General features: G+C 43.5%; 1 protein-coding gene across 1 annotated transcript in view; it reads left to right on the forward strand.

The window, feature by feature from the left end:
* BMP3 (bone morphogenetic protein 3) overlaps positions 1-14,682 on the forward strand; it is a gene marked incomplete at its 5' end in the record, with an annotated part of 56,322 nt that continues 41,640 nt past the window's right edge. Inside the window, one exon of the mRNA XM_081960317.1 lies at positions 1-99. Coding sequence (XP_081816443.1) covers positions 1-99 — 99 coding nt within the window. The remainder of the gene's footprint in view (positions 100-14,682) is intronic.

Consider the following 14,682-nt stretch of genomic DNA (forward strand, 5'->3'; position numbering starts at 1 on the left):
ATGCCCACCCAGTCGGCCACGCTCACCCAGCCCCCTGAGATCAACCAGAGCTCTGATGCTGCCCTCAATGAAATTGAGTTTGACACCCCTGGTCTATATGTATGGGAAACATTGTGGGCTGCATCTAGCTATTTCTGGGCTACAGGTACTCCTTGATTTACAACCATTCATATAATGACCATTTGAAGTTATAGCAGCACTACAAAAAGAGAGTTATGACTGCTGCAGCATCCCTCAAGTCACAGGATCAAAATTGGAGTGCTTGGCAACTTAATGTATTTATTATGGTTGCAACATCCCAGGGTCCTGTGGTCACCATTTGCAAACTTCCCAGCTGGCTTCCCAACAATCTAAGTCAATGCGGGGACACCACATTGGCTTAAAAATTACATGATTTACTTAGTAACTTCAGTGACTCCCTGAACAACTGTAGCAAAAAGGCAGGGGTAGGCTAATGTTATGGCCGTTTAAGAGAACCTCCAAATCCCACTACTGGCTGGCCCTGCCCACCCCACCCTGCGCCTCCCCTCACAGGAGTCGCCATGCAGCCTGTTTTGGATGAGAAATAAGTGCATGGCCCATGCGGAGGTTCGGGGAGGAGGGAAAACAGGCCTCCTGGAAGTTTTGGAAGGCCGGAAATGGACCTGTTACCGGAGCCCGGAGGAGGCAGTTTTTGCCCTCCCAGAGGCTCGAGGAAAGCCTCCGGAGCCTGGGGAAGGTGAAAACAGCGGGGGGGGGGGGCTTGGCCATGGTGCAGGAGGCCAACTAGGCCATGCCCACCATGGCCACGCACACTCAGGAACTGGGCAGAGAACCTGTTGCTGAAATTTTTGAAGCCACCCCTGCAAAAAGGGTTGCAAAATTGGACACAGAGCATTTAACAACTGTCTTGCCCAGCAAAGGAAATTCTGGCCCCCAATTGTGGTTGAGAGTCGAGGACTACCTGTATAGTAAGAGGCCTTAGCGCTGAAGGAAGAGAAGATTGTCAAAATTTAATGTATGATGGAATACTTCACATTATGGTCAGAATGCAATACTGCAGGATAACTCACTGCCTACAACCAGCAGTTCGAACCTGACCGGCTCAAGGTTGACTCAGCCTTCCCTCCTTCCAAGGTTGATAAAACTGAGTACCTAGTGTCAGCGTTCCAAATATCTTGCAGAATTAAATCAGAGTCCAAGGCAGAGCTATCCTTAAAGTTCCAATTTAATAAGACAGACATGTTGGCAACAAACTGTGGAATCCCAAATCTAAAAGCTTCCTGGGATTCCACCCAGTTGAAAGTTCATGATCTTATCCCCACACCCATCAATCCATCACATGGTCCAATCTTCTTCGGCCATGCTGGCATTTCCACCCATCTAGTTCCGGTCAGATGCAGAGGTGCGGAGACAAAATATGACCTTGGGCTTCTAAGAAAGGAATGACAACAACACATTCTACAATTCTACTCCTTTCTATTCCCCCTCCCAATTACTACACTAATGAAACAGCATAATGAAAATAATAGAGTGTGTGGCAGGCCAAAGATCCTAAAAAGGAATATAACTGCAGGCCTGACCCTTAGATTGTTGGGGGCAATAGGCTGACTCTATAAATTGCTTAGAGAGGGCTGCAAAGAACTATGAGAAAATACATAAGTGCTATTTCTATTTTAAGGATGTTCACATCGCATTTTAAAATCCAGTACTCAAATCTAGATTACAAAGCACAAGGGACCATAATGTTGTGAGTACTGAGGCTACCGCTTGCTGCTGAAAATGGGTTTAAAGAAACTTTGATAAAGGTGATAGTCACTTACTTTCCCTACCAGTTCTCAAATATGAGCGCACGTGCCTTCCGTGCATGCTTTGATTACGCATGCAGCTCGCACACATGCGTGCCACTTGAATAGGTGCCTAAATTGGACGGCTTAGAACCAGAGCAGGTGGACGGGCCCACCCACAATTTCCACTACCGGTTCAGGCAAACTGGTCCGAACCGACTGAATATTATATCTGATGTTCAACCAAGAGCTCACTACCACTCTGGGTCACTAGACTTTTTCTGGAAAGGAGAAAGTCCTGGTAAAAGGTCAGAAATTTGCCTTTCTATGGAAGATAGATCATTATCTTCTTATCTGGCATTGATGATATTACCTAGTTTGGCAATGAAATGTCTGTAGGAAAACCACGAAGCTCAGAGTGCACCAAGGACCCCAACGGACCTGAGCTACAAATATTCTCATCTGTCAACAATGTCATTGTTGGGAATTATTTCTATGATTAAGATGTCTGTTTTGCTGAGAATGTTATTTTTATTTCAGACAATACGAATATTAACTGATGAACTGATGTTCCACTTACACAATGGCAAAAGAGTATGTCCAAATTTGTCTGCCAAGGCACGAAATTAAGAATTAAATGGAAATTGCTGCAGGATGCCAAAGAAACAAGGGTTTAGGATTATAAGACTTCAAATTATATTTTGTAGCTTTTTGCCTGGAGTGAGTGACTTTGAGAAATAGGTGGTTAATGGAACTGGAGGGACATGATTTAAGATTTGGCTGGCACAGCTACTTATGGTATAATAAAGTTAAGGTCAATTTAAGTTTTAAAAGTCATTCATTAGATGAGCCATATTGTGAATCTGAAATAAATATAAGACAAGATTTTCTCTTAAAGTCCCTTTAGGGTTGTCACTTCAAGAGGTTTTTATAGAAGAGAAATTATAGTTAAACAAACTAATTAATTTACGTTGATTTGTTGTTGTTAGTTGTGAAGTTGTGTCTGACCCATCGCAACCCAATGGACAATGTTCCTCCACACCTTCCTGTCCTCTACCATCCCCTGGAGTCCATTTAAGCTCACGCCGACTGCTTGGGTGACTCCATCCAGCCACCTCATTCTTTGCCGTCTCCTTCTTCTTTTGCCCTCAATCTTTCCCAGCATGAGGCTCTTCTCCAGGGAGTCCTTCCTTCTCATTAGGTGGCCAAAGTATTTGAGTTTCCTTTTCAGGATCTGGCCTTCTAAAGAGCAGCCAGGGTTGATCTCCTCTAGGACTCACCGGTTTGATCGCCTTGCAGTCCAAGGGACTCACAGGAGTCTTCTCCAGCACCAGAGTTCAAAGGCCTCCATTCTTATTTGATATACTGATTTTTTTTTTCCTCAAGAAGAATTTAAGTTAAAAAGAAGACTTGGAATTGGAAGGTTATACATATCATTGGTTTTTCTGTGTTTAGCTAATGCAAAGATTTACATTTGATAAGAGTTATGAGTCTGAAAATGGTAAGAGTGATGTAGAACTGTGTACAAATGATAATCATATTATTGTTAAGATGTTCAAGCTTTTACTGAAAATGGAAACAAAACACAAACAGATTAAAGATGGTATGATAAAACTGGCCAAAAAAAAAAGTATAGATGGAATATACAGGTGGATCAATAGGCGAATATGTAGAAGAAAGGAGTAAAATGTACACACAGTTATAATCTTAAAGAGAACTTTGGTAAAATGATACATAGCTGTTATTATTTTTCTCTCAGAAAATAAATTTTTTCTTGTAGCATGGCTACACTATTCAGTATGATTAACTTTCTGTTAGTTAATCAACTGCAATCATACGTGGGTATTTATTTATTTACCTTCCGCATTGCTGAAATGTATTCACTCATCTGGTGAGTGAAAACAGTGGGAGGTTTCAAAAGAAAAAAACTTTATTATGTCCAAAGACTAGCATAAAGGAAGTTTCAAAGCTCAGCTGTTATCTTCAGTGAAATCCTAAACACACCAAGAACAGTTTAATAATGCTTTCATTAGAAAGGTAACAAATGTAAATTACATTCTGCAACCCTTTCAAATCACTTTCAAATAACCCCCCCACACACCCCACTTTCTGACAAAACTCTGATCTCAAAGTAATAAAAACCTACAATATGACAAAAATCCACGGAACATGGCAAATATTACCCAGACGTGGAAACACACACACACACACACACACACACACACACACACACACACACACAGGCAGAGGGGGGAACATAAGTAAATCTGAGAAATCAAAAGTAAACAAAATTAAAACTTGCACGGATATGGAAATTATTTCTCCAAGGTGTGTTCTTTCTTGTGCTCTATAAATCAGTGCTTTTGAAGTTAGTTAAATTACAGCAAAAAAACCCATGTCTTTGCCTGTAGGGACAAAGAAAGTAGAACTGGTGCAAGGGTTTGAAATTATAGCACATATCTATTAACCGCCTGATCATAAAAACACGGATGACTGCAAAGTAATTTGTGGGTGTTTCAAGTATGCGAAAGGAGGAAGATTGTAAAAAAAAGGCAGTCCAGTTAAGAAAGGCTGTTATAATGTAATATACAAATCTCTCTCTCTCCCTCCCTCTCCATCTATCTATCATCTATCTATCTATCATCTGCCTGCCTGTCTGTCTGTCTGCCTGCCTGTCTGCCTGCCTGCCAGCCTGCCTGCCTGCCTACCTACCTACATACCTACCTACCTACCTATCTCTATTATCTATTTATTTATCTATCTATATCTACCTACCTACCTACCTACCTGCATACATACATACATACATACATACGTGTGTGTGTGTGTGTGTGTGTGTGTGTGTGTGTAGCTCACTATTCCCTCTTTCTGTCATTCGGCTCATCACAGAAGACCATCCGGGCAGAAAACCATATTTTTATTTTTAATGTTGCCTTTTTATATTTGTGTTGTATTTGTGCTGATAAATAAATAAAGGGAGACTAGTATAGATCTATTTCAAGCTATTTAACTTTCATCAGCTAGCCATACCCTTACTGGGATTTGAATGACAGAAAGAGGGATGACAGAAAGAGGGAGTAGTGAACTCCCTCCCATATTTGGGCATACCAGGGGTTGTAACACAAATACATACCTATTTCCCTGGCTCAGCTGATAAAGAGGAGAGCCTGTGGCTTAGTGGCTAAGACTCCTGCCTAATATGTAATACAGCCCAGGTTCAAATCCCAGTAAGGGTATGGCTAGTTGATGAGAGCTAAATAGCTTGAAATAGATCTATACTAGTCTCCCTTTATTTATTTATCAGCACAAATACAACACAAATATAAAAAGGCAACATTAAAAATAAAAATATGGTTTTCTGCCTGGATGGTCTTCTGTGATGAGCCGAAGGACAGAAAGAGGGAGTAGTGAGCTCCCTCCCATATTTGGGCATACCAGGGGTTGTAACACAAATAGATAGATAGATAGATAGATAGATAGATGATAGATAGATAGATAGATAGATAGATAGATAGATAGATAGATATGAGAGAGAGAGAGAGAGAGAGAGAGAGAGAGAGAGAGAGAGAGAGAGAGAGAGAGAGAGAGAGAGAGAGAGAGAGAAATGGCTCTGTATGTGTGTATGTGTATAAGTATGTATGTTCCAGCATAACTCTGGAACACCTAGAGCAATTTCAACCACACTTGGTACACAGATGACTTACTCTGTGGAAAAAAACACTGTGGGGGTAAGACACCCCTAACACCCTTTGGGGTGTGTGTTCTGTTAAGATACAACCTATTGTGCTTCAGTAGAAATGGCTTCTACTGTACTGCCGTAAAATGGCTTCAACTGTCCAGCGCAGTGGAGTTGCCATGGTAACAGCTTCACAGTACTGCAGAAGGGGGCTCCCTCTGGTAAGCGGGAAAACCCAACATTAGAAATTACGTTTGTTCCTGACATTTCCCCCCTATAAATAAATCCCCAGGCAACGCCGGGTTATCGGCTAGTTGAATAAATAAACACATGCGAGGATTAGTGATTGATTCTATTTGGAGGGCGCTTCTATATTCATCTTCTCCGAGTGGACTAAGCCAATCTACACTACCACCATTCATTTAGTGACTGTTTGAAATTACAACAGCACTGAAAAAGTGATTTATGACCATTTTTCATCCTTTAGAACCTTGTTCCCCAACCCCCGGGCCACGGACCAGTACCGGTCCGTGGATCAATCGGCACCGGGCCGCCCGAGGAACTTCAAATCATTTCACTGTGGCGGGCGGCCGAGGCACAGAGCATTGCGCTCTCCGAAGCCCGCCCATTGTGTGACAATAGCGAATGAAAATTCGCTATTGTTACACTGATGCTCCTCCTGGCCAATCAGAGAGCGGGTCCTCCCGCTTCCTGATTGGCCGAAAGGCAAACCACGCCATTGGCCGAAAGGCAAACCTCACGCCATTGGCCGAGGAGGAGGCGCCACGGGAGGACTGAGGACTCAAGGTCGGAGACGCGGGGACTGAAGAGAAGCTGCCGTAAGATAAGTGCACGGAGGGGGGGGGGACTCAGCACTAACAAACGGAAAGAGGAGCAGCAGTGGTTTTATTAGAATGCCCTCTCATTCACCCAGGCCTATTGCACTTATTTAGGTCAACAACTCCTGGGTCGAATGTGTTTGTGCGGGTTCAGGCATAAGTGCACAGAGGGGGGGGGTTCTCTGCTATTGAGGAGACTCAGCACTATGGCGCGATGATCTCTGTATTGAAAGGGGGAATGCTGGGGCATCTCTGTATTGAAAGGGGCATGCTGCCATCTCTGTGTTGAAAGGGGCACGCTGGCATCTCTGTATTGAAAGGGGCACGCTGGCAACTACGTTCGAGACAACAACTCTGCCGGTGTTCTGGATTAAAGTCATGGCGGAATACCCTGAGATTGCCACCACAGCACTTAAATCCCTATTGCCATTTCCGACAACCTATCTGTGTGAAGCGGGGTTTTCTGCAGTGACAGCAACCAAAACAAAACAACGGAATAAACTGGACATAAGCAACACACTTCGGGTGTCATTGTCTCCTATTACCCCCAGATGGAACGATCTCGTTGCAAAGAAACAAGCTCAGGGTTCTCATTGATTTGGCATTCTAGTGAGTTAAATAAAATAAATCACTTTATATTCATTTTTTGGTGTAGCTGTATTTTATTTTGAAGGCATGTTTAAATACAATTAAATTAAAATTATTAAATCAAAACAAGCGGGCCACGGAAAAATTATCAAACATTTACCGGTCCGCGGTGATAAAAAGGTTGGGGAGCACTGCTTTAGAACCATTGTAGCATCTCCATAGTTAAAATTCAGAAACTTGGCAACTGGTTCACATTTATGACGGTTGCAGTGTCCTGGGGTCACTTGGATCAACTTTTGTAACCTTTCCCGACAAGCAAACTCAATGTGGAAGCCTGATCCATTTAGCAACTATCTTAACAACTGTAGTGATTCACTTAACAAACTGTGGCAAGAAAGGTAAAATAAAATGGAGCAAAACTCACTTAACAACTGTCTTAGCAACAGAAATTATGGGCTGGGTTGTGGTCATTAAGTCAGGGATGGCCTGTGCCTTCTAGATTCTAGACGTTCTAGCCATGATGGACAAACCATATTGGAAGAGTCCCAGATTCAGGTTTTGATATTCTTCAACTTTATTACTGCTTTATTCTTGGGAGATTTCTAAAGCCGATCCTGATTTTCTCAATGAAGCGTAAAGCTGCATGTACAGCTCTTCTTTCTGTTCAAATAACCATCACCATTGGACAATTATAAGAGCCTCACAATTCCATCCAGAGTTTGTGCTCCTGTGGATTAATTATACAAGATTGGTTAAATCAGATGAAAGATTGGTCTCCGATTTCTGGAAAGGGTGCAGAGAAGAGCAACAAGAATAATGGGGGCTGGAGGCTAAAACATAGGAAGAACGGTTGCAGGAACTGGGTATGTCTAGTCTAATGTAAAGAAGGACTAGGGGAGGCATGATAGCAGTCTTCCAATATCTCAGGGGCTCCTACAAAAACAAAGGAGGGGGGGGTCAAACTATTTTGCAAAGCACCAGAAGGCAAGACAAGAAACAATGGGTGGAAACTAACCAAGGAAAGAAGCAACATAGAACTAAGGAGAAAAATCCTAAAGGTGAGAGCAATCAACCAGTGGGATGGCTTGCCTCTAGAAGCCGTGAGTGCTCCATCATTGGAGCTTTCAAAATGAGACTGGACAAGCATTTGTCTAAAATGGTATGGGGTCTCCTGCTTGAGCAGTGGGTTGGACTAGAAGACCTCCAAGGTCCCTTCCAACTCAGTTATTCTATGTTCAGAGAAAGAGAGATTTACACCCTCTCTTGGGCCCCACCTTAGAGCTTCCTGTTACTCTACAAGAAATGTATCCCATTGGCTGTCAGACTCCCAGGGAGCGGGGGGTCTTAGCTAACGTTGTAGGCGTCCTGAGTCCCAGGCTTGGTTGAGCCTTGCTGTGTGATGTCATCTTCACAGGTGCCATGTGATGAGATGGGCAGAGGGCTAATCCTATCATGTCCTGAGGACCATGTTTTAATCCCATCACCCTGGAGCTGGAAGGGAGGGGCAGGGAGCTACAGGAAGCTGCTTTGTCTTTAAAAACATGTTTCTCCTTTTCTCATCCAAAGAAATATAACATTCTGCCCTTTTAATATAGTCCCAGAACATTTCATTTTTCTAGGAGGAGGATGGGTGCTAATTTCCTACACTATCTAGGATAACAGAATATCAGTTAATCCCCTACGGTGCTTTGACACCAGAAACACAAGTTGTTAACTTTTTCACAATTCCCCCTTAACAAAAAAATTTTAAGACATTGTTTATCATATAGCAACACCCTTCAGATGGCCTTGGCATTTCTTTGACGCTGATAAAAAGCACCTGCTCTAGATACCAAATCAGATTAACTGCAATAAATTCGATAAGGAATGCAGATTAAGAGTTCTTCCTTCTTCTTCAACATTTCTGGTGTCATTGGATTTGAAGGTTGTACGTTTCATTCCTGAATCAAGGGACAGAGACAAATAAATCAGGGTAGAACTTTCAGTGAAAGGCAGACGTATTTGTATCATCAGCTTCGCTTCATTTCCCTTTAAAAAAAAAAAAAAAAACCTAGGTGCAATCGGTACCTGAAATTTTGACTGCAAAATGCTAGGCTGCTTTAAAAAGGTTCTTAATGGGGTCTAAGACAACTTGCCACAGCCAACTTGCCACTGGAAACTTGCCATGGCCACTTGCCGTGGGACAAGAGTTACACTAATATCAAGAAATGGTGGAATAGAATCATTTAATAGGTAAAGGTTGCCCTGCAATTGCGTGCTAGTTGTTCCCGACTCTAGGGGGCGGTGCTCATCTCCGTTTCAAAGCCAAAGAGCCAGCGCTGTCCGAAGATGTCTCTGTGGTCATGTGGCCGGCATGACCAGATGCCGAAGGTGCATGGAGTGCTGTTACCTTCCCACCAAAGGTGGTCCCTATTTTTTCTACTTGCATTTTTTACATGCTTTCGAACTGCTAAGTTGGCAAAAGCTGGGATAAGGAACGGGAGCTCACTCCGTTACGCGACACAAGGGATTCGAACCGCCAAACTGCCGACCGTCTGATCGACAAGCTCAGCGTCCCAGAATTATTTAATAAAGGGTGCCAAAAGAAGAACAAAATGCAATGTGAACGAAAATTTAAAATACTTTTTAAAATTATTTTAAAATACTTAAAATAGAATTGTTGAATTGTCCCGTGGCGAATTGGCCATGGCAATTTGGCTACATTGAGCGGCCTGTGGCGAGTTGTCCCAGTCTGTTCTTAATCATCCTTATATTTGTGTGCACACAGCTGCTTTGCTTTGCTTTGCTTTGCTGGAAGTCCCAGTGTGTGTGTGTGTGTGTGTGTGTGTGTGTGTGTGTGTGTGTCAGTGGTGGATTTCAATTTTTTTAGACCCTCTTTTGTAGGTGTGGCCTGCTTTGTGGGAGTGACTTGCTGGCCATGTGACTGGGTGGGCGTGGCCAACTTGTAAAATGTGGTGAAACTCATTTAACAACGCTCTTGCTTAGCAACCAAAGTGTTGGCTCAGAAACTCTGGCATTTGAAGCACGCAAGTCTTAAAGCTGTCAAGTTACAAGACCCTTGCACCCCTAACCCTTTAGAAAAAAAAAAGCCCAGGGGTGTTCAAACTTGACAGCTTTAAGACTTGTGGACTTCAACTCCCAAAATTCCTCCTCCAGTCATGTTGGCTCAGGAACTCTGGCATTGAAGTGTGCAAGTCTTAAAGCTGTCAAGTTACAACCCCTTTGCACCCCTAACCCTTTAGGAAAAAAACCTCAGGGGTGTTCAAAGTTGACAGCTTTAAGACTTGTGGACTTCAACTCCCAGAATTCCTCCTCTCGCTCTTCATCTTTATGATGTGCGGACGGACGGGGGAAGGGAGCTGGAACTGGTTCTAAATGACACGGTAGATTTGTGGAACCTCTTTTATAGAAGAAGTTAGAACTGGCAGGAACCCACCCCTGGTGTGTGTGCACACTCACACAACAGCAAGCAAGACGTGCCTTGGAAGCAGTTGGGCCAAGACTTCCAAAATGACACATTTACTTTCCTGCTTCAAGAAGTATTTTACTCCACTCAAGGCGTTTGGTAAAGCATCCCTTTCAAATACTTTGCCCAGCATTGCTTGCGATCGTCATCCGATCTTTGTTCCCAAACCACAGCCAAGACAGGACCAGAATGCTAGCAAAACCCACAAAACGTCGCATCTGGCGGTCGCACGCTGAAGCCGTTTGCTGCCTTGTGTTGTATTTGAGCTTGTAACGTTAGCTGAAGAACAGGATATAAATGCAAGGAATTACTGCTAACCCACCGTGTATCAAACCCATCTGGAGAAAACAAATCAGTGAACCTTCCAAAGCAACTATTCCTTGAAGGTCTACTACATTGAGATTGGGCACGATCCAAAAGGTCCTAAGGCCATCTTGTTGGGTGCTTGTTTGAAGTGACTAGACAAGGACATACATGGATTTCATTTCTATTTAGAGAGGAATAATATTGCTTGCAAGGGAAACAAAAGCATCATTGCCTTCTCCAAACAAATTAGCATGCAAAACATGGCCAAAGTAAATCAGCAGTAGTCTTATGATTTTAGTTTCCAGTGATGTGTCTGGTTTGATGCCCAATTCCAATCACCTCGCACATATGTGCTGGTCATTCCCGGTGGTGCTCATCTCCATTTCAAAGCCGAAGAGCCAGCATTGTTGGAAGAAGTCTCTGTGATCATGTGGCCGGCATGACTAAACGCCGAATGCGCACGGAACACTGTTCCCTTCCCACCAAAAGTGGTTCCTATTTTTCTACTTGCATTTTTACATGCTTTCAAACTGCTAGGTTGACAGAAGCTGGGACAAGTAACGGGAGCTCACTCCGTTACGCGGCACTAGGGATTCAAACAGGCAAACTGCCAACCTTTCTGATCGACAAGCTCAGCGTCTCAGTCACCGAGCCACTGCGTCTCTCCAATAGCAGCTAGTAATTCCAATAGCAACTAGTAATTTTCAGCTAACAGCTCATTAGCAGGCCAAGCAAAGAGGAAAAGAAGTATGAAAAGGAAGTAATGTTTGATATTGTTAATGATGTGAATGCAAAACATAGTTTTAGTTTAAACACATTTAGTCATTTTGATTTACTGCTTTCATTTTGAAGTCAGCGGTTCTTTACGTTCTCTCCCCCCGTCTTTCTGAAATGACCCTTCCAAATGAGATTTCTACACAGGTCTTGTAGAATGAGGATCGAATTCCCCATCGAATTGGATAGACGAGTTCTCTACATTTGTCATTGGAAAGCAGATGTTCTCTATCAATTTCTCAATTTCCTTTATCTTAGTAGTGAAAGTGGCAGCTCTCCTAAAACTGCCCTTGTGAACGTTTTTGCTTCAGGTTTTCCTTTGGGTGGAACAAAGTGTGGGAAGGCAGAGAGATTTCTGACTGTGGGGTCCTTGGTGTTCTCTGAGCTGGGTGGTGGGGGTTGTTTTTGCAGACGTTTCATTACCAAACTAGGTAACAGCATCAGTGCTAGAAGGGAGTGGGTTTGCTCTCATTTTATAAACTAGTGGCTTGCCCTGTCAGTGTTGGCGGGAGTGTTCTTGGTGGTTTCTTAATTAGGCTGTGGTTTATCATTTGTCTGAATTAGTAGTTCCTTAATTGGGGTATTGTTTACTTGTTTGGTCTAGTGTTATTCTTAATCTTAATCTCTACTCATCTGGGTCTTGATTGCTGATGAGGAAGTGTTTTGGTCTTTTTTGTTTGCTTTTTGGCTTTTTAATTGCCTCACCTGAATGGTATGTAAATGTTGTTTATCTCTATGTGTCTATCGATGGTCAGTTGGTCTGTATGCCATGCTTCAGGAATTCTCTAAAAATGTTTGGATCTGGCTTGGTCAAAATCACTCCAAGCAACACTGCAAGGCAAGCCACCAATACGCTAATAAAGAGAGCAAACCCCACTCCCTACTAGCATTGATGATGTTACCTAGTTTGGTAATAAAATGCCTGCAAGAAAACAAGCAAGCTCAGAGAGCTCGAAGGACCCCTGAGTTACAAACATTCTCTTCTATTATATTGCAAAGAGTCAGAGAGAGAAATAATTCAATGAAAGGTAATTCCCACAGAAAGGGCACCTGAGAATTTCTTTGGCATTCACTTTTTTTTGGGAAAACTGTCCAAAGCAATTTTCTTTTAAAATTTATATATCTGCCCTGCACTAAATTCTTGAGTGAGAAATCTATTATCAAGTGGCAGAAGATTTGGGGGTGGATGGGAAGGGGGTTATCAACACACAATATATAACTTATCTGCAAATAATGAGTCAAAATATAAAACAATTGAGAACAGAAGAAGGTAATAATGGGAAGAAGAATGCAATGATGTTTTCATATTTATTTCTGTATTGTGTGTTCAGGCACTTCCATAATATGCAGAAAAGCTTTCTTCACACAGAGAGAGCCAACATTCAACTCTTAGTTGAATCACACAAGGGATTGTTAATTTCCAGATGTGTGAATTAAGCATTCCAGCTAATTGGGATTCTGTTTCTCCTGTGGAATGTCATTTCTATTAAGGGAGAGGGAAAGAGCAGGGAAATGGATTGGGATCGAGATTGGGTGCACTCAGAAAATAAAGGTGGACTTTACTAATTGCTCGGAATTAAAATCTGCTGTGCTATTTGTGCACTTGATGCAAATAAAGTCATAATCATAGAAAGATAAAGGGAAAGGAGGAATTTATTCACAGCCCTCTTGAATCTCACACCCTCTAGTCCAAGGGTATCCAACTCCTGGGGCACCGGGCCGTGGCATGCCCCATCCGTGGGATGCAAAACTACACCCCTTCCGGTCCGCGGAAAAAAAACTCCCTCCACAGAACCGTTCCCTGGTGCCCAAAAGGTTGAGGGCCCCTGTTATAAACTAGGATTAAAATTCCCAGAATGCCCTTGGAGCTACGGTGGCGCAGTGGTGAGAATGCAGTACTGCAGGCTACTTCTGCTGACTGCCACCTGCCTGCATGTTCGCAGTTCAAATCTCACCAGGCTGACTCAGCCTTCCATCCTTCCGAAGTGGGTAAACTGAGAACCCCGATTGTTGGGGGCAAGAGGCTGACTCTGTAAACTGCTTAGAGAGGCTTCTAAAGCACCGTGAAACGGTATATAAGTCTAGGTGCTATTGCTATTTGGTAGTGCTGGCTGCAGGTAAGAAATTCAGAAGCAGGCCATCTGGAAGGTATTTCTTTGGGGAAATCCAGAATAGGTGGCATCTTCTTAAAAACATCTTGTTCTTTCTTGGGCCTAAAGCAAAACCCACCTTGCCATTTGTGCATTGATTTAAAAAAAATGCCAATTTTAGTAATCTGCATTGTATCTGCTTCCCAAGTGGGAAAGATATTAGAATTCACCTAAAGGAGCTGAAATCCATGATCATTTGAGCATCTTTGCAAACTCAAAAGGCCATAACATTCCAATTTCACACCTTGGCCCAGGGTGGAACTTCTCTTCCACAGGTTGATTGTTCTCACTGTCAGAAAATTCCTCCTTATTTCCAGGTTGAATCTCTCCTTGGTCAGTTTCCATCCATGATTCCTTCTCTGGCCTTGGAAAATAGCTTGACCCCCTCCTCTCTGCGGCATCCCCTCAAATATTGAAAGACTGCTATCCTGTCTCCCCTGGTCCTTCTCTTCCCTAGACTAGCCATGCCCAGTTCCTGCAACCGTTCATGGTATGTATTAGTCTCCAGTTCCCTAATCATCTTGTTTGCTCTTCTCTGCACTTTTTCTACATTTTCTACATTTTCTACAGTCTCAACTTCTTCTTTTTTATAGTGTGGTGTCCAACACTGGATACAGTACTCTAGGTTTGGTCTCTCTGGATCTTTCTATACGATCAGGTTTTCTGAAGATACCTGCCTACCTTACAGGGCTGTTGTGTCAAACGGCACGGTCATTTGAACCGAGGGCATATGGAAAAACCAGAAAAACAGCTTTGGGTTGCTAGCAAGCAGCGCCGCCTTCCGTTCCTTCGCAGCGCCAAGAACCGCGGGCCCGAGCAGCTCCCTCCAGGGTTCCCCTCCCAAACTCCTCACTTACTAAAATCCGGACGAACAGATGTTTCCCTCCAGATGTCCGTCGCACACACACCCCGACCTCCCCCACCCAGCGCGATTGCACCGGCAGCGGGGAGCACGCAGCACTTCCCGCTTTCAAGCAGGACCCCAAAGCCCCCCACCCCCGGTCCGGCTCTTCTCCCCAACCTTCTTCGCCCGCCGCGACCGATCCGGGGGCAGCGGATCGCCTTGGCATCGCGGGTTCGGCTGGCTTTTGAGGGTGGCGCAACCCACCCACACACA

Source organism: Natrix helvetica (genome assembly GCF_964273705.1).
Source record: "Natrix helvetica genome assembly, chromosome: 7".
In the NCBI taxonomy this organism is placed as follows: Eukaryota; Metazoa; Chordata; class Lepidosauria; order Squamata; family Natricidae; genus Natrix; species Natrix helvetica.